The following is a 19186-nucleotide window of genomic DNA, read 5'->3' on the forward strand; positions in this document are numbered from 1 at the left end:
CCAGATAATTGACTCTTCTCCTCTGCTGCTTATGGGAGATTTTAATCAGATTGCTTTGGCAAGCGATCATTACTCTGTTATCCCGACTTCCCTTCCTCTGCGGGGTAATGATGATTTCCGACTTTGGATGGATGATAATCAACTCTCCCATTTGGCTAGTCGTAGTGTTTTCTTTACATGGTCAAATCATCATGTTGAGGATCCAATCATCAGGAAGCTGGATAGGGCCCTTGTTAACGATTCTTGGCGTCACCTTTCCAGACTCTGCTGCTTTATTCGATGCTCCAGGCGACTCTGACCATGCCCCTTGCTTGGTGGAGACCCTCTCGTCGGTAGAACCAATTAAAAAAGGATTCAAATATTTTTTCTTTATCTCCTCCCATCCAGATTTTTCCTCCGATATCTCTGAAGCATGGCTCTCTCCTTCTACTGTTGGTTCTGCAATGTTCTCCCTCGGACAAAAACTATCTGCTGCTAAGATCTGTTGTAAAAGAATCAATACGAACGGGTTTGGAAACATTCAGCAGAAAGCGAAGGATTCCTTATCAGCTCTAAAAGAAGCCCAATCCGCTCTCCTCTCAGTTCCTTCTCCTCAGGTGGTAGCTGATGAGCAAGAGGCCAGACGTAAGTGGATTTTCTTTTCGCAGGCTTTAGAGACCTTTTACAGACAAAAATCGAGAATCAAATGGCTCAAAGAAAGGGATGCCAACACAACATTTTTCCATAAGATGGCTCAGGCTCGGCAGGCTTTTAACAGCATTCGTCATCTCAGGATTAACAACTCTACTCGAGTTTTCAATCCTGCTCAGATAAAGGGTATGATCCTCGCCTACTACCAAAACCTCTTGGGCTCTGAGAGCCAAGGTGTTACTCCCCTCTCCGTGGATCAGGTCCGCATGTTTCAGCCATTCCGTGGTGGCTCTGATTTGGCAGATCGTCTCACCTGTATCCCATTGATGATGAGATTAAGGCGGCTTTGTTCTCTATACCAAAAAAATAAAACTCCCGGCCCAGACGGGTTCTCAGTGGAGTTTTTCATTGAGGCCTGGCATATCGTTAGGAATGATACTATTAAAGTTGTAAAGGAGTTCTTTATCACCGGGATCCTTTTCGAGCGTTTCAATGCCACCTCTATCTCCCTGATTCCAAAACTCCCAAGAGCGGACCATCTATCTCATTTCCGGCCAGTTGCCTGCTGCACCACATTTTACAATGTTATATGTCGGATAATAACACAAAGGCTTAAGTTGCTTATTCCGGAGGTTGTTCAGGGTAATCAGGTGGGCTTCGTAAAAGGCAAGCTGCTTTGCGAAAACGTTCTTCTCGCTTCCGAATTGGTGAATAACTTCCACCTCCATGCTCCAACATCGAGAGGCTATATTCAGATTGATCTCACAAAAGCCTACGATAATCTCAATTTGGTATTCCTGCTGAACGTTCTTAAGGCTTTAGACCTCCTCCCTGTCTTCATCTCTTGGATTGTAGCATGTATATCTAGTCCTCACTTCAGCATATCTGTCAATGGGGAATTGGTTGGGTTCTTTCTGGGTAAGAAGGGATTGCGTCAGGGTGATCTCATGTCATCCCTCCTTTTTGTCCTCGCCATGGATGTCTTGTCAAAAATGCTGGATAGAGGAGCTTCCAACAATGTCTTCAAGGTTCATCCTCATGCTTCTGCTCCGCTTGTAATGCATTTAAGCTTTGTAGATGATGTGCTGCTCTTCTTCGATGGCTCTGAAACCTCGGCTCGGGGTATTCTCTCCATTCTTTCTGATTTTAGAGTTGCTTCTGGTCTTGAGATGAATTCAGCTAAAACATTTCTTTTCATTGATGGTGGGAATTATAACACTTGTCGTGAAATGGCTAATCGGTTAGGGATGCAACAAGGGTCATTTCCTGTTCGGTATCTGGGAGTTCCTCTCATGACCCAAAAACTGAGGAAACAAGATTACCAACCACTTATCGATATACTCACAAAACGGTTTTCCTCCTGGACTGTGAGGCATCTGTCCTTTGCTGGTCGTCTTCAGCTTCTGCAGCCTGTGATATACTCCTCAATAAGCTTCTGGGCCTCTATCTTCCTTCTGCCGAATCAGTGATTGGTTACCCTTGAGCAGATGTGTTGTGCATTTCTCTGGAAGGGTGTTATTGGTTCGGCCAGAGGTGCTAGAGTAAGTTGGGACTCGGTTTGTACCCTTAAAGAGAGTGGCGGGCTCGGACTTAGGAGGCTTCTTACGTGGAACTGTGTTTTGGGTCTTAAGCTTATCTGGATGTTTTTTTACAAAAAGTGGTTCTCTCTAGGTTTCTTGGGTTCACCTTAATCTGATCAAGAATCAGAACTTCTGGTGCTTGGATCCTTCGCAGTCTGGAAGTTGGATATGGAGAGCTCTCTGCAAATTTTGGTGCATTGCTCGCTCGTTTCGCTCGTTTCGCTCGTTTTTGGTTTGGAAGGTGGGCTCTGGTATCATCGCTAGCTTCTGGCAGGATAACTGGACCTCCTTCGGTCCTCTAATCGATCTCACAGGCAGCTATGGCCCCAGAGCTTCGGGCATTCCCCTTCACGCCTCTGTGTCTGATGCTTTGCTTAATCGTGACTGGCGTGTCTTCTCGTCACGCAGCCGTAATCCCATCATTTCACTGCTTCACCAGTGCCTTCCGCGTGCTGCTCCCATTGTTGACTCCGAAGCTGATGACCTCTATCTTTGGAAAACTGGCAGTTCTGCTCCCTTCACATCCTTCTCTTCGAAACTTACATGGCTTTCTCTTCGTCCTCCTTCTCCGGCTGTGGATTGGCACAAATCCGGTTTGGTTTAAGGGCCGGATTCCAAAGCATGCTTTCATCACCTGGGTATCTGCTCGAGATCGACTTCTGACTAGAGACCGCCTCATTAGTTGGGGTATTCACTCATCGTCATCCTGTCTCCTCTGCAGCAATGATAATGAATCTAGGCAATATATGTTCTTCGACTGCAGTTACAGCGCCGAAGTCTGGTCCTTTTTTATTTCTCGGGCCCATCTGACGCCTTTTTCTCTCTTTGAGAACGCCATCAGATGGATTAAGGACCTTACTAGCGATCGTAATGTTGCTCTCATCATGAAACTTGTGTTCCAGGCGACTATATATGAGATTTGGAAGGAGCGGAACCTTAGACTTCACTCGGCTTCTTCTCGTCCTGCCTCTATTCTTATTTCTGAAATCTCCCATACTCTCTGTTGCCGTCTCGACCCGTTATCGAGGGCTCAATGGAACCTCCCAACGACGGTCTCCTTCTTGACTACCTGGTATTCTCTCTTCCATGTGTAAATTATTCTCCTGTGTGAGTGGGTAAGTTTATTGTTGCATTATTCCTTTTTGTAAGGCTTGGAGCCCTTTGTGTATGTGGCTTTGCCGTTTTAATGGAAATGAAGTTAAAAAAAAAAGAAAAAGAACCACCAAAATTATGGTAACTTCCCCATCCGCATTTCAGATATAATGCCACTTTATGCAAGATTTGTTTGGAGACTATAACTTGGTCTATATGTAACATCGGATTGTTTGGAGACTATATTTGGTTTTAATACAAATAAAAATAAAAAAAATATATATAAATATTTATATAGTTTTATAGAGCTTACGTATTATGGTTTAAAGTTTATAGATTAGGGTTTAGGGTTTAGATTTTTATTTTAAATTTCTTAAAATTTAGAGAATATAATTTATGGATTATGGTTTAGTTTAGTTTTGTTTTTTTTTTTTTTTAAGGTTTACAGATTATAGTTTAAGATAGATTAGAGTTTAGGATTTAGGAATTAGAGTTTATGGTTGATTTTTTATTTTAATTTGTTTTATTTGTTTAATTTTTAATTTTTTAAATTATGTTTAAATATTACATGATACATTTTCTATTCGTTAAAATAAGAAGAAATGATAAAAAAAAATTTTCGTAGGGGTGAATCCAAGAATTGTTCACATGACAACGAACATTCATTTGCATCATGCTATAAAATATTTTATAAATTTGGACTTTATTAATCTACAAAAATCATATGTTTACAACTCAAACTGTTTATTTTTTGCATTGATCATGAACTTTTGATTAACAATCACTATGACATGCCAGATCACATTTGCATTATGTTAAAAGTTTCTAGTAAAATTTATACCTGAAAATCATATTTTCTAGAACTCAAATTCTATATATACTTCTTATTTTAGTGTACAAATATTGATTAATATGCAATGGATTTCACTTTAGGTTTTCAAAAAAAGTAATGTTTTCGAAGGAAAAATAAAAAAGGAGAGAATGTTTTCAAAGAAAAACAATATAGCGGATTTTGGGCTTTTATGATTCTAATAAAGTCTTACATAAGCCCACCAAAGATAAACATTACGAGGAGTCGGTGAAAGCTCCCAAAACAAATTTGTTTTTTTTTTTTCCGCCGGAGAAGATTGAGAAGAATCATCTTCCCCTTTAAATCTGCAGCAGAATCCTGAAAGGAGAATCGTGAAAACCTCTCATCTCCGTTACGTTTTACGCGTGTGTTACTGTTTCTTGTTTGATCCTCAATATCCGTCTCTCTCTCACTCTCTCCTGAATCAGGTATTGTGTTTTTCGATAAGTTTAAGCTTCATCGCAAATCATTACTCGGAAAGCGAAGAAGAAAACCTAATCGAGAGCGAGTTTTGTTTTCGTTTATAGAAGCCATTGATGATACAATAAAAGCTATGTCAAGCTATAATCCATCAGAAACAGCCATAGTCTCAATCGGCTCCGAGCAAAGGATAAACGTTGCAGCTGATTTCAACATGACCGCAACAACACAGAGACGCTCTGCTCCAATGGCGATTCTCTGGGACATTGAGAACTGTCCCGTACCTAGCGATGTTCGTCCTGAAGAAGTAGCTGGTAACATAAGAATGGCTATACAATTGCATCCCGTGATAAACGGTTCCGTGGTGGTTGTCTTCTCTGCTTTCGGCGATTTCAACGCCTTTCCTCGCCGCGTCAGAGAAGGTTGTCAAAGAACCGGCGTGAAGCTCGTCGATGTACCAAACGGTAGGAAAGATGCAGCTGATAAAGCTATTTTACTTGATATGTTCTTGTTTGTGCTCGATAACCCGCCGCCTTCCACCATCGTTATCATCACCGGAGATGTCGATTTCGCTCCGGCGTTACACGTTTTAGGCCAACGCGGGTACACGGTGGTTGTGATTATACCTTCTGGTGTGTATGTGAATCCAGCTTTGATTAGTGCAGGGAAGTTTGTTTGGGACTGGCATAGCATTGTTCATGGTGAAGGCTTTGTTCCTCCTCCTCGCGTAGGGACGTATCTAATGGGATGTGGTATGAGTAACGATAATGGTAATGTTGATGTGATGAATGAAGACGAGACGATTCTCTATAGAGGTGTATCGCAGAGTTGTTATAGTAACTCTAGAGAGTCGTCTTCTTTGATGGTTTCACAGTTTCAAAACGAGTATAGTAGCAGCACAATGTCGTGTTATCCTCCTCCTGGTCACCTTGAGTCCACCATGTGGGTGGCTCCGGGAGATTTGAACGGTTTGAAGGGTCAGCTAGTGAAGCTTTTGGAACTTTCCGGCGGGTGTATGCCACTCATGCGTGTTCCTTGTGAGTACCAAAGGAATTTCAGTAAACCGCTTTTTGTAGCTGACTATGGTGCGGCTAAGCTTGTGGATCTTTTCAAGAAGATGAGTGATGTGATTGCAGTGGATGGTAAAGGAAACAAGAGGTTTGTTTATCTTCGGAGCTCAAAACCGAACGTCGTCTCTGCCTCTCCCTCTCCCTCTCCGTCTCCGCCTGTGGTTTTACTGAGAAGAGAGAGTAAAGGAAAAGATACTAACAACGGAGGAGTCTCGTCTGATGAGTTATCGGACGCAGGCTCGGTACAGAGCGAGAGGAACCTGGAAGAGTTCAAGCTCGAGCTGCAAGACATTCTTGTGAGCTATGGTTGTCAGGTAAGGATGGATTGTTTCGAGGCGGTGTACACGCAAAGGTACAAGAAGCCTTTGGATTACACAAAGATGGGTGTAGATCAGTTGGAGAAGCTCTTTGCAAAGTTCAGTGATGTTGTTGCTATATATGAAGATTCTGCTACAGAGACCAAAGTCATCGTCACGATTTAAGAGGAACTAAACTCATAGTCATTGTTAGACGTTTTCTTCTTCTTTGTGTTCTTTCTTATTGTGAACAAGCAGTGTATAAGCTCTTCGCCTGAGCATGTCCCAATTTTATTGTATATGCTCTTTACTCTCTTTCCTTAGGACACACAGTTTATACATAAGCTTTGATTCTAGAGTTTAAGCATTTCATTACTCTTTCATTATGAGTTTTGAGAAATTGGAAACAAATAGTGTTTGTAAGAAGTGAAAGGCATTGTAATCCCTAAGAAGTCAACCATCAGTTTCAACAATTACAAAGGATTCTAGTGAAAAAAGGGAATTATTCTCTTCTACATGGATCTTTTTTTTTTATGAATTTGTCTGTCATAATGTTCTTTGAACAGTGTGACACAACGAGTGAGCATAACAATTAATTTTTTTTTTTTTAATAAGAGATAAGGATAGAAACAGAACGTTAAGATCTCTATTTTTTTATTTTCTTTTGGCGTCTGCAATGACGATGAATGGAAACCAGGAGGCGACGGTGGAGGTGGAGACGAAGGAGAAGGCGTCACGTTGTTAATGCCACAGTCTTGCAAATGGGGCAGAGATTCTTGAGCATGACCCACTGCTTGATACAGTCTTTATGGAATTCATGGCCACATTCCAATGTCCCAAGATCATCACCTTCCACATACTCTTCCTGTCAAAAACATCAGCAACAAGATTTTCTCACATCAGTTCCTGAATTTGAGCTTTAAGAAGAGACGCAGAAGATATTCAATCAACCAATGCTTAATCTCAAATTGACGTTTTCATGGCAGATTAAAGAAAACACAACTCTTCCTTATGACATCGGTTCTACTAATGATTCTGCTAGTTCGGTTAAGAAATGGCATTTTGGCCAAGTGAGTATATAGATGCATGTAGAATAACAGTTAAGAAGGTTACAGGATTCAAAATACTTTTAAGGTCATAATCAAATACCTGACAAATACAGCAAGGCTCTATGTCCTGATGCAACTCAGCAGAAGAAGATGTATGTTTGTGCTGTTTCATAGTTTTCAAAATGACGTCTTCTCTGAGCCCAGTGCTCACATCTCCTATGCGTTCCCCAAGTGCCAATAGCTCCTACATTCATTCCCACACCTATATTGGCAAATGGGAAAATCGTGAAAAAACAGTAAAAAGGAATTTAATACTCACCTCGTAAGACATGTTGTCAACATCTAATCGCATTTCCCGATGCCTATCGTGCATTTCAGTCATACTCTGGTAGATAAGTGGATCGAACACCATGTAATCCTATCAAATTGAAATGAAAAAAGAAAGATCAGCTACATATGTCATGATTCAAAAAGAAAAAAAAAGTGCTTAGGAACTCACAAAAGGCCTAATTTTTTTCATAACTTGAGACCTATAATACTTATTACTATCAACAATGCAGCTACAGAAATGCCAGACACTTAAGCGCAGGATACTATGGTTTAAAGCGAAAAATTTTATTAATGGCATGAAAAGAGATGGCTTCTTCGCAAAAGTATATCAGGACACACATAATTTGCATTTCCAAGAAACGGAAACTGTTGTATCAATAACTGAAAATAACAGGCACGATCGTTGAAAATCACTTGTGTTAAATTCATACCTCAATCCGTAAATTTTCCCCTCTTCTCATGGCGCTCAACACCTGACGTATCTGCGAACAGAAAGAGGAACAAGTGCAACTAACTATTAACATTCTTATCGAAAGTGCATCAAAACTAATTACCAGTTCCAGTTGCTAAGGAGGTTTATAAACCAGATGTAGAAGACAAATATTCCCAATACGTAACATATCAATTATGGTTTCCTTATGGAACTCATATCAGAGTGAATCAAACCGCACTCATACAGTTAACGTTATACCTTTAGAATTGTACTAACCAAAAAGTGATATATCTCATAGCCTTGTGACTTGAATCCAAGGCAAAGGTTTTAACAAAAATATGATCAATAATCTGTCCTACATAGCCTTACTTCAAAAGAAGATAATTACCTCAAACAGACCATGCATGAATTAACTTTTTATAACGCTATCTATATGAAGTTAGATCACAAAAGTACAAAACCAGATAATATCATACCCAACAGAGATAACCTCAAAACAAAAAGAAGACATACTAATCTAAAAACCCCAGTTTCAATGAGACGCATGTAACAAACTAAAAACTATCACACCAACCCATAGGCCATAGTTGCACACTCTTAACATTTATAATATGAGATGCTTTTGTGGGAAGGATTCTACTATTGAACAAACCATAGCATCAACCAATTTATCATAAAAGAGCCAATAGTTTTAGAGAACACAGACCTCAGAGATGAGGTGATTCCTTCCATCACTGTCAGCAGCCAAGCTTCTTCCTAAGTGACGCAAGTGTAGAAGATCATTCTGTCTCTCTGATAACAGCCCTGATCTTCTTTGCCGTGAGCGATGGCTTCGGCTATTAGAACTAGATGGCATTGCCACCTCATTTGAGGAACCAGATGGACCTGTGGGCAGTAAGGGAAGAGATGCACCATGACTAGCAGATTGAGATTCAATACTAGGAAATAAAGACCAAGGAGAAATTTCCGATGTTCTCGATGGATTATGTAGCGGGGCACTCTGAGGAGGAATCCATGCAGGATTGGGCTGCTGCGCATGAGCTGAACTCGGCCCTGCTCGAGAAATAAAGGGAGAATCTATAGATGAGCCCGGGTTTCCACGAGTGAAACTCCAAATAGATTGATCATGCACTGGATTTCTCATGTCAGTTGCAGGTGCAAACATGGGCTGCTCTGGATGGCTTCTCGGTGTTTCCCACTGTGGTCCAAATCGCTCTGCAGGCACACCAATACCCGAAGAACTGCTGGCCCTCGAACTGAAAGAAGCATCCCAAGAAAATTGGTGTATATTCCTGGTCAAAGCAGGGAGGTGGACTATATTGGTCTGATTCTCACCAGTGCTTGAGCCACTAGTAATTGATGTTGGTCTCACATCGAGAGGATCTACAAAAGGAGAGTTCAGTGGTAGATTCTGTTGCAAAGAACCAGTGGGACGCACAGAACTTCCACCATGTGATATGCTGAATGCTACAGACTCCTGAGGCTGCCTGGGATTTAATCGTCTGCCAGGTCTTGATAAGGTGTCAGAGTTTCTTGCAGAATGAAAAGCATTAGTTGCAACCGCTCGTCCACTACCAGATCCAAACACTTGTTCTGTCCGGCCAAAATGATTCGTAACATTTGGAGAACTTTGTGAGGGTGTAGCCAAACTTAAGCTACTTGAAGCACCATATGGAGAAAGACCTGCATGCGAAGCACCATTCTCATTCTGAACAAAGCAGTCAGGAGTTTCACCAGAAAAAGAATGACTCGGAGCTCCTTCAAGAGCCTTTCTTTTGCAAGACGAACCCCAACCACCAAACGAAGCAGCTGGACCACTGCTGCTCTCTCCAGCGGCCTGAACCGAACTTCCTAGTGAACTCCCACAGTTATCCTGACGAATAACAACACCGGAAGTGTGTGCACCATAACCATCACTGTCCATGTCCATGCTCATGTTTACATGCTGTGGCATAGCATTAGAGCTTGAACCGCGCAAGAAGGAAGGTCCATTTCTAATGTGACTGCCAGCATGAACCCCTCCATGTACCATCATACCATTCAAACCTAAATGCCTTCCCTCAGATCCATAACCAACAAATTGACGACCACCATCTTGAGGCACCTGGTGATTTGTCTTCATTCCAACGGAATTGACCTGATCAGATGGCCCCGATACGGAGCTGGACTCACCAAACCGCCACCAGTTATGACTTTGAGCAGCATGAGAACTCGAGCTTGTGTAAGTTGGTCGTGTACTATTGTTCGGAAACTCATTGTCTACTGGATTCAGCATGTTATTCATAGACGTCTCTGCGTTATAAAACGATTCACCATCTCCCTGATTCACTGCAGTAGATGAACCACCGGTATTCTGTGGCCCTTGTATAGGATTCATACCTTTTGACTATAGAACACAATGACTTTCCAGGAAAGAGATTGAAAGTTAACCGGACTTTGAAGAGACCTAGAGTCACATAAACAGAAACAGACAAGAAAATTCATCGATGTGAACTTCAAAAAAAAACAGTAACACAACTGAAAACATTTTACCATTACAATCATTACAGGCCACCCTGTTATCTAGCTTCAGGGCTTTGCTTAGGCTCCGACTATAGCTTCTGCATTATGTCAAAGATCAGACACCTTCACAAAGAATTCATAATGTCAAATATCTATCATATATCAAAAGCATTATTAAGAACTTCATTCTGACTCCAGTGTGAGGTTAGTAACTAAACATATAAGCTTACTTCTACTTAACCTGTAAACTTCATTAATGAATTCTTCGACATTGAAATTAGATTACAGATTACTTAAATATGTTCATTTAACACAGAAGGATAAAATTACATCTCCAGACTCATACAAGTCCAATTTCAAGAATCTTGAGCAGCACATTTCTGATTTTTCAATACCGAACCAAATCGAGTTACTTACAAATGGAAATCGAATCCAAATAATCCGATGCCAAATTAGAATCCTTCAAACCTAAACTGGGTCAATCCCGATCCGACCAATACATCAAAATTACGACGATCTGAACATTGACACCAATTAAAGACTGGAAATTTTCCTGAGAAATTGAGAGAAATGGTACCCGCAAAATACCTAGAGAATCAGGTGGGTCTTGAAAGTTTTCAATTTGAGATTAAATTAAAAAAAAAAAAGTTTCTTGTTGATTGAAACTTTGGGTTGTTTTCAATTTTTCTGGGTATAGTGGTGGTGGGTATCTTCTCCTCTGCACGATTCCTAAGGTTTCAGTCTCTCGATTTTGTTTTCCCGAGAAATGCAAAAAATTATTGGAGACGGAGAAAATGAAAAAGGGAAAGAACATACAAAAGAAAATTTGTTTATTTGGAAAAATTTCAACACATATAAGCAATGGATGAGGAAGGAGAGGATTAAGAGACGTACAGATTTCATGTGACATTTGTTTACTCAAAAAGAATTCTAAAGTTTTCATATTTTTTAATAGTTACTGCAATTAAATTTCCAAAGATATGATTTTTAATTAATTTTCAAAAATAATAATAAAGAAAAAAGTTTGGTGCTAAATATTGATGAATGAGTCTGCCAATATTTAAGTGTTAGATTTTGCAGGACGTCACTTGTCTCAGTGGCATGGTGGCCTAGCGACCTAGCTACCTTTCTTCTTAGAGATTGAACTGTTAATAATTTAATAAAAATAAAATAGTAAAATACATTGTCACGGTAAGAATAATTTGTAACTTTTTTCTTTTTACTGGCGAAAATTGTCACAACAATGGTGGCTAAGTAGTTCTCATGAAAGCTAAGACTTTTTTTAGTCATTCAATGCTTCTTACCTCCGATTATCACCTTGAAATCTATTTAGGCGGTAATCATGAAAGAAAAAATCACTAATCAAGGTTATGACTTTGAGTTAACTGTAATTGCAGCCCTAATGTTGGAGAGAGAGAGAGAGAGACTTGTGCTGCGGAACACATGATGGTAAAAATACTAAACTAATATGATACTTACTAGATAATTAGATGGGTTCTATAATAAGATTGATTGATATTCTAGGAAGTATCATATTAGTTTAGTGATTTTTGTCATCATGTGTTCTTTTCTCTCTCTCTCTCTGCAACGTTGGGACTACAATTACCGTAAACCAAAGTCACAAACATGATTAGTGATTTGTTCCTTCATGATTACCAGCATCCAAGGAACAGTACTTTGTTAAGACTTAGATTTGATCCACATGAGCCATGTTTTACTGATACCTTTTAGAATTTGACTTATGAGCACCTAAGTTAATTTGTCTTAATTTACTTCTTCGAACACAATTGCCTTGAAATGCGGAATAACAAACCAAAATAAAATGTCAAATCAAGTTTTCAAGCAAAACACATTAAGTAAAAAAGTATGATGAGTGAAGGGAGAAACAAAAACATGTCAGAGAATCCTACAGAAAAAAAAAGGGTCTCCAATTGGTGTATGGAAGAGACAAAGCCACACTTTCGAAAACTGTATTTCTCAATCGAACAGAAAGACAAGAAGAAGAACAACACTTAAGAGACAAGGTTTTCGTTGAGGTTCAACGAGGCAAGCTGCTCGGCTGCACCACCCGCAGCGACACTTCTGAGAACCTCCATAGCCTCGGCTACTTTCGCCTTGAGAGCATCAGGTGACTCTAAAAGATGGAGCACTTCGGTCTGATCCATCTCCAAAAGCATCCCAGTCACTTTGGCTGCAGACTCTGCCTCAAGCTGCTCCACCAGCGGATACAGATTCTCACCCAACATCTACAAATCAGGACGTCACACAATCTCAGACTTTTAAGAACCAAACCGCAAATGATAGTAAAAAAGTGAAGAAAAGCTGTGCCTCACCGTCCTCTGGTGTTCTGGAGAAGCATTAGCAAGGGATGTAGCCAAAGCTCCAATAGGAACATGCTGAGAAAGTACAGAGTCACGCAATGGCATGTTACTAGGCATCTCATATGGAAGCATTCCAGGTGCATCAGGAGGACCACCGCTTCCACGTCCTTGCGGATAGCGGAACATTCGACCCCTCGGGTGCATCTAAATTACCCACAAAGAAAGATTATCGTAAAACTTCCTACCAAGGTATAACCGCAAGTCCGCAATACAAACAGCTTTTTACTGCGTTTGAGAAGGAAAAGAACCTGGTGCTGCTGCTGCATCATGGGAACTTGCTGCTGTTGCTGCTGGGATTGCTGGATCCCTCCAGGACGTCTCCCTCCAGGACGTTGCTGGCCCTGCTGAACCATTGGCATGAAGAAGTTGTGCATCGGTGCACCACCAGGTCTCATTCCAGGAACCATCTGCTGCTGGAAGCCAAACCCGGGCTGCCATGTACAATCACACATTACAAATCATCCAACATTTTTAATAAGAACAAGGAAAAGATTTATAAAACAAGAATGAGACAAATAAATCGACTATACATTGCTATACCTTTAAATCATGATAAAGTGTTTAAATCGGCTGGAAGCTAGTAATTGTTATTCTATGTGAGCTAGAAGATGCAAAATGCACTATAGAATCACATGTACACAAAAATTGTTTCTCAGTAATAAAAGTAGTCTTAAGCGCTAAGAAAAAGAAATACCTGTGGAGGAATCATATTAGGAGGTGCCTGACCATAAAACATTTGTTGTCCGATACCGGGACCACCAGGGGGATACATTTGCATACGAGGACCAACAGATGGTGGCATAGCAACTGGTCTCATTTGAGAAAACTGAGCCTGTTGACATCATGGAGTAGATATCCCTCATTACATGACACTTTGACGACCATAGAGTTCACAGGAATATATGAAGTTCCAAAAGGGATGATCTTAATCTTAGGTTATAGAATGCATAACAGTTAAGAGCGCATGCATGGACTCTTCTTTGCTACTTTATACACTATTATAAAAGTTTTAACTGGAAAAATTGTATTGTAAATTTATATATATTTTGCCACCCTTACAAGTCAGGGACAAGGTTATTCAAAGAGGTCTGCTACATATGACCATACGAGGCATGATCTATACATATGATACACCAATCTCTTTTTAAACCGAGAATAATGAATCAAAGGACTCAGACATAGTCAAATAGATTATCAAGATGCAGCACTTTATTAGTGATGGAAATTCTAAACAGACATGTTAATTGCACTTTCAATATTTTCGGATCTAATTGCATAAAATTGGGAGATAAACAAACAAAAATGCCAGAAACCTCAGTGTCTTACTATACGAGGCAAGTTTAAGAAAACAAACCTGCAGTCTGACCCTTCTGTCCTCCTTTCTCTGAGCAACAGCAACATAGAGAGGTTTGTTATCAATCATTTTACCACTCATCTCTGACATCTGTACAAATCCCCACAGTTAGTAAAAGCTGAAGAGTTATCTTTGCTCATCATGTACGAACTCAGAAAGATATTACAACTGCTTACAGCTTTGGTTGCTTCTTCTGGAGTTGAGAATGCTACAAAACCCGAGCCCCTGCTTATGCCATTAGGATCCCGCATCACCTGTTATGTTTTACGAAAGGGAATTTATATATGCAATCAAGAGAATTTCGTACAATCCAGATTAGAAGAGAAGGAATATTGGACCTTGCAAGATGTAACAGTGCCGTAAGGTGCAAAGAGCTCCTTGAGTTTCTCGTCAGAAACGCTGTCATCTAAGTTCTTAACATACAAGTTAGAGCTTTGAAACTTGTCTGCTGCTTCCTTCAAACTCTGCTCATACCGAACCTTAAGTTCCATTTCCCTTTCAGACTTCTTCTGAGCTCTACCAACATACCATTCCTTATCATCAAATGTTTTTCCATTAAGAGCTTCAACAGCTTTGGCGGCATCATCGGCATTGTCAAAGTTAACAAACCCAAAGCCCTTTGACTTCCCATCTCCATCTTTCATCACCACAGCACTTGTAATCTTTCCAAACTCACCAAAAGTGTTCTTCAACTCATCATCAGTAGTTGTTTCAGCAAGATTCTTCACATACACGTTGGTGAATTTCGCAATGTTAGCAGTAGAATCTCTTTCTTGCCTCCTGAGGAAGGGTCCAACATACACTTGCTTGTCATTCAGCAACATGCCGTTCAGTTGAGCCATAGCTTTCTGGGCAGATTCATCAGTTTCGTATTGGACAAACCCATAGCCTTTTGATTGACCTGAAGAATCCACAGCTACCTTGCACGAGATAATGTTCCCGAACGCAGAAAACGTATCATGCAACGCTTTGTGGTCTATGGCCTTGTCCAGATTCTGCCATAAATAACCCACGTTTAGCATAGTAAATAATGAAAGACGCAAAGTCAAATTATCATTGTTCCAACGGGCAAAACAAGATATAAAGACGAGTCTCAAAGCTACAACATCTATATTCATTTGTAAGAAGAGCAGAATAGTCGATCACTGTAAGAAGCAAAAGAATACCTTGATAAATATGTTTCCTGCACCACTTCGGCGAACACTAGGATCGCGATGAGAGTACATAACCCTGACAGGTTTTCCATTAAGAGGTATGTAGTTTAGTTCCTGGATCGCTCTTGCAGCTGCCACAGAAACACAACATAAAAGTCCCATCACAGGTCACATTCACATGTTATATAAGTCTATTAGCAGAATGAGGACCGACCAAAGTCTAGGAATCATCCACACACAGCATAACCAAACATTATTAAGGCCACACTAACAAAAAAAAAACCATTTTCGGAAACAAGAAAACTAATTCTAAATTTATTTCTTGAACCCAGTCTTGGTAATAAACATAGTGCACTATTAACCAATATCCCCACTTTTTGTCCTAATCTTTAACCCTAGACAAAAAAAAAGATTCTTTTTCTATTCAAACTCGTACAGAACTCAATAAATCACACAATTGAGCAAATCAAGAATAGCTTTTTACTTCTTGAAACAAGATAAGAAGTTCTTCATTACAAAGAAAATGGAATCGATTAAGCATCAAATCAAAAACCCTAGTCAAGAACTCTAACCATCTTGTGGACTGCTGAAGTTGACGTATCCATAGCCGAGAGATCTCCGAGTAGCCAAATCCCTACAGACTCGAACCGAGACGACTTGACCCATCTGGCTAAACGCATCGAAAAGCTGCGAGTCCGTAACATTCGCATCCAGATCTCCGACGTAAAGCGACGTCGTACCGAATTGAGCACCCGCTGCTCCGGTACCAGCCGCCGCAACCGGTGGAACAGAGCCGTTCGGAGTTTGACCTTGAGGCTGAACCTGAGCCATTTTCTTTTTTTGATTTTTGGGATTTTTTTCTTCTTTTTTGGGGTTTTTCTTTACTCTTCTCTCCCCTCTCGTTTATTTCGCAGAAATCGAATATAAACCCTAGAAACGAAAGAAGATAGCAACAGAGGAAAAAATTGAAGCGGAGAAGATAAAACGAAGCAGATCTTTTTTATGGTTTTTTTTAAATGAAGGATAAGAGGAGGAGAGGGGAGGAGGAGAGGGTAAAAGCAGTTGCCGGCGGCGAAGCCTGCGGCGGCGCGTGCGATATCGAAGATAATTTGGTGAGAGATTTGGGGGAAATTGAAGACAACTGCGAAGAGGAAAGAGAGACATCATGATTCCGAAATTTGCTTTTATAATTATAGAAATATAACATTTTGTTTATTTTATTTTATTTTATTTTTGTTTCTGGAAACAAAACCGAACCCTAGAAATATCAAAGAAAGATCTCAACCGTTGGTTCGGTTCTGAAGTAAAACGTTACGATCTTACCGTTGGTGGTGAGTGTTTTTTTTTTCTAATAAAGTTTTTTTTAATTATCCTTATATTATTAAAGCACAAGTCGGTGCACCAATGATATGGTAACAAGTGACAAATAAAATATAAAAAAAATCTAACGTAAAAAAAATAAAACAAAAAATAAATCTACAAATTTTTAAACAAAACTAAAATTTAAAATTTAAAATTTCCAAAATTTTCCAATTGAAAGCCTCTACTTCACGATCCTTGAGACGGTTCCAACTTCCTATATCAACTACTCACGACCAACTTTCATTGTCCATCATAATATCATATGCTTTCTAAAACTGTTTCGGGTCTCTCTCTCTCTCTATCTTCTTCGTCTTCGATTTTCATCTATAAAAATCACCTTTTATGTTTATTTGTTGAATTTATAAGATTTCTGACAGAGATCATTCACTGATTTGATCGAAACGATGGAGAAAAGTCTCCGACGGAGATTCCTCTATCGGCGACGAGAGATCCTCGGAGGATTCGTGCAAGGCTTCTGTCTGACTGTAGTAAGAAGAAGACAACACCTTGTATTCAAAATATTGAAAGCAAGCTTTTCCATGAGCATCTTTGAACACAGGTTTTCACTTTCCTTACCCGATTTAGCTCTTTGCCCTGAAATGACCAAGTCTTTGATCCTCTAATTAACCATAGTTACTTGCTAAAGTTTTTCTCCTTTTCCTTGAAAATATGTAATACTGCAGCAATGCATATAGCTTAGAGAAAGGCTCATGCGAAACCAGAACCCCATCATGATCTTCCGATGAAGAGCTTGGCCAACAAACCGAGGCAAGGTTCTATGCCGCTGAACTGAAAAGGTAAATCAAAGCAAAGTCTTTTAGTGATCCCTCTCTCTGTGTCTGATTCTTTTCTCGAATAGCAGGTTGGAGATTCTTTCAAAGGCACAAATGCATCTAGGGAAAGGTTTCCTCAGAGAAGGAACGCGTGAAGCTTGGAACTCAAGTGGAGTCTCATGTCAAAAAGGCCGAAGCCAATGGAATGAGGATTTTCAAAGCTTCAAATCAGAAAAAGGCATCGGTGAAAGAGAGATCATCTCAATCGATGACGAGGAGGATGGCAAGAGAGAGCAAGTACAAGGAACGAGTTCATGCTTCAATCAATCAGAAGCATGTAGCTGCTGAGAGGAAATGGCTTGGGTTGCTTGAAAAAGCACGTGCTTGCGTCCAGCAAGTACACCACGTTTTGCCAACTCTGTTTCTAACCAGCGTGAGATACTGTGATAGAGACCTCAAATGAGGTACAAACTTGAAGACAAATTGCAGAGGGTAAATATATGGGTTCATAAGCTTTGATCTTTGTTTTCTTTTATTCTAATTGAACGCTTATGTAGACTAAAGCAATGTTTAAGTAGTTTAAATATATAAAAAAATTGCCTTGTGCGTAGCACGGGAGATAATACTAGTTCAAATGAAATACAAGTAGAGGATAGCAGTGACCAGTATTTTTCATACATTTAAGTAAATATTTTGTTAAATTGTTTACGGAAATCATTATTATTCTTATTAAAAGAGATTTTCAAAATACGATTCAATCAAATTTAACAAAACTTATAGAGAAACGTGAAATAAATGTTTAATGACTTTTTCTCAAGGAAATTTCTATAATTAATGAATGGAGAAACAAAGATGAACAAATGGTAATTGGGGTCACTGATTTTGAGTGACGGTTGTCTTATTTTTTAATTTAACCATAATTGCAATTATAACAAAAACAAAAAAATGAGGATGTATCCGTTAACTTGGAGTTGTTAAATGGAAGATTCTTAAAAATTGAGATATTATAATAAAAAAATTATATTAGTTATAGTATTTTTATTTTTATAGGCACAAAAATAGTTGAAGTATTAAAAGCTTATCAAAATTTAGTTAGGATATTTTTATAAATGTTTTCTATTTTGTTAAGTTATTGGCAAAATTAGCTAGGGGCGTGTTCTACCTTTTCAATGTGAATAGATCCATCCTGAAATGAACTTAATGGATTCTTTGAGTGGATATGGAGAAGTCCATATCATTAAGAAAAACTACTTCTGATTCTGAAGCTTCCAACGATTCCAACAAATCAAAACGATTGGTTCCTCTCATAACTAAACCTGCATTTTCAGCTTCAAGCCTTCAAATTGTTGAGTAAAAGTGTCATTTTGGACTCAAACCAAACTAAAAAGAATCTAACTAAGTAGAGATTAGTTATCTGTGCAAGAGAGTTGTTGAAACAGTGTTTTAAAATAGTTACTTTTGTTTAGAGTCTAAGATGAGCAAGTCATTATCATTAGGGGTAAGGAATGTTCAGAAAGTTGTTGTGTGTGTGTTTTATATATTGCAAGTGTGTCCTTTATATCGAAGTATGAGAAAATGAAATGAAAAACAACTTCAAGCTATAAAACACAAAATTCAAAACAGAACAAAAACAGTCCTTTGTTTGAAATACAACATGGTATCAGAGCGCATATTGACGATCCTCGTATCTGGCTCGAACAAGAACAAGGCTGAGGTAACAGAAAGCAAAGCCATGGTTAAAGAAATCAGAATGAAAGAGATGGTGTCAAGAGGAGATACCGAAGAAAGAAGAAGAAAGAATGACAAGGAAGAACACATGTTCACAGCAAGACCAGAAGACAAAAAAAAAAAAAAAGAAAGCCAGTGGCTGCTAGACAGTGAATGTACAAACCATATGACACCAAATGAGA

General features: G+C 39.4%; 3 protein-coding genes across 10 annotated transcripts; 1 reads left to right on the forward strand and 2 right to left on the reverse strand.

Annotated features, from left to right (window-relative positions):
- Window positions 1–4429: 4429 nt before the first annotated feature.
- On the forward strand, window positions 4430–6291 carry LOC18025876. The gene is made up of 2 exons (XM_006409483.2): window positions 4430–4580; window positions 4680–6291. Exon 2 carries the CDS (start codon window positions 4706–4708, stop codon window positions 6122–6124), a length of 1419 nt encoding a protein of 472 aa, XP_006409546.1. The 5' UTR covers window positions 4430–4580; window positions 4680–4705; the 3' UTR covers window positions 6125–6291.
- Window positions 6292–6362: 71 nt separating this feature from the next.
- Window positions 6363–11064, reverse strand: LOC18025877 (E3 ubiquitin-protein ligase MBR1). 8 transcript variants are annotated; one of them, XM_024160627.1, is made up of 7 exons: window positions 10841–11064; window positions 10289–10350; window positions 8457–10196; window positions 7749–7799; window positions 7307–7405; window positions 7088–7231; window positions 6363–6803 (listed from the first exon to the last, which is right to left on the reverse strand). In XM_024160627.1, the coding sequence occupies exons 3-7, from the start codon at window positions 10125–10127 to the stop codon at window positions 6672–6674; spliced, it is 2097 nt and encodes a 698-aa protein (XP_024016395.1). In that variant the 5' UTR covers window positions 10128–10196; window positions 10289–10350; window positions 10841–11064; the 3' UTR covers window positions 6363–6671. The 8 variants fall into 8 exon arrangements, with proteins under 8 accessions (XP_024016395.1, XP_024016392.1, XP_024016389.1 ...); XM_024160624.1 differs by having other exon boundaries at window positions 10283–10350; XM_024160621.1 differs by having other exon boundaries at window positions 10283–10375.
- Window positions 11065–12044: 980 nt separating this feature from the next.
- Window positions 12045–16301, reverse strand: LOC18025878 (polyadenylate-binding protein 2). The gene is made up of 9 exons (XM_006409485.2): window positions 15714–16301; window positions 15154–15272; window positions 14326–14982; window positions 14164–14241; window positions 13988–14077; window positions 13328–13465; window positions 12882–13064; window positions 12586–12777; window positions 12045–12498 (listed from the first exon to the last, which is right to left on the reverse strand). The coding sequence occupies exons 1-9, from the start codon at window positions 15970–15972 to the stop codon at window positions 12265–12267; spliced, it is 1950 nt and encodes a 649-aa protein (XP_006409548.1). The 5' UTR covers window positions 15973–16301; the 3' UTR covers window positions 12045–12264.
- Window positions 16302–19186: the final 2885 nt, after the last annotated feature.

This window comes from Eutrema salsugineum, unplaced genomic scaffold (genome assembly GCF_000478725.1).
Source record: "Eutrema salsugineum unplaced genomic scaffold, Eutsalg1_0 scaffold_11, whole genome shotgun sequence".
NCBI lineage: Eukaryota > Viridiplantae > Streptophyta > Magnoliopsida > Brassicales > Brassicaceae > Eutrema > Eutrema salsugineum.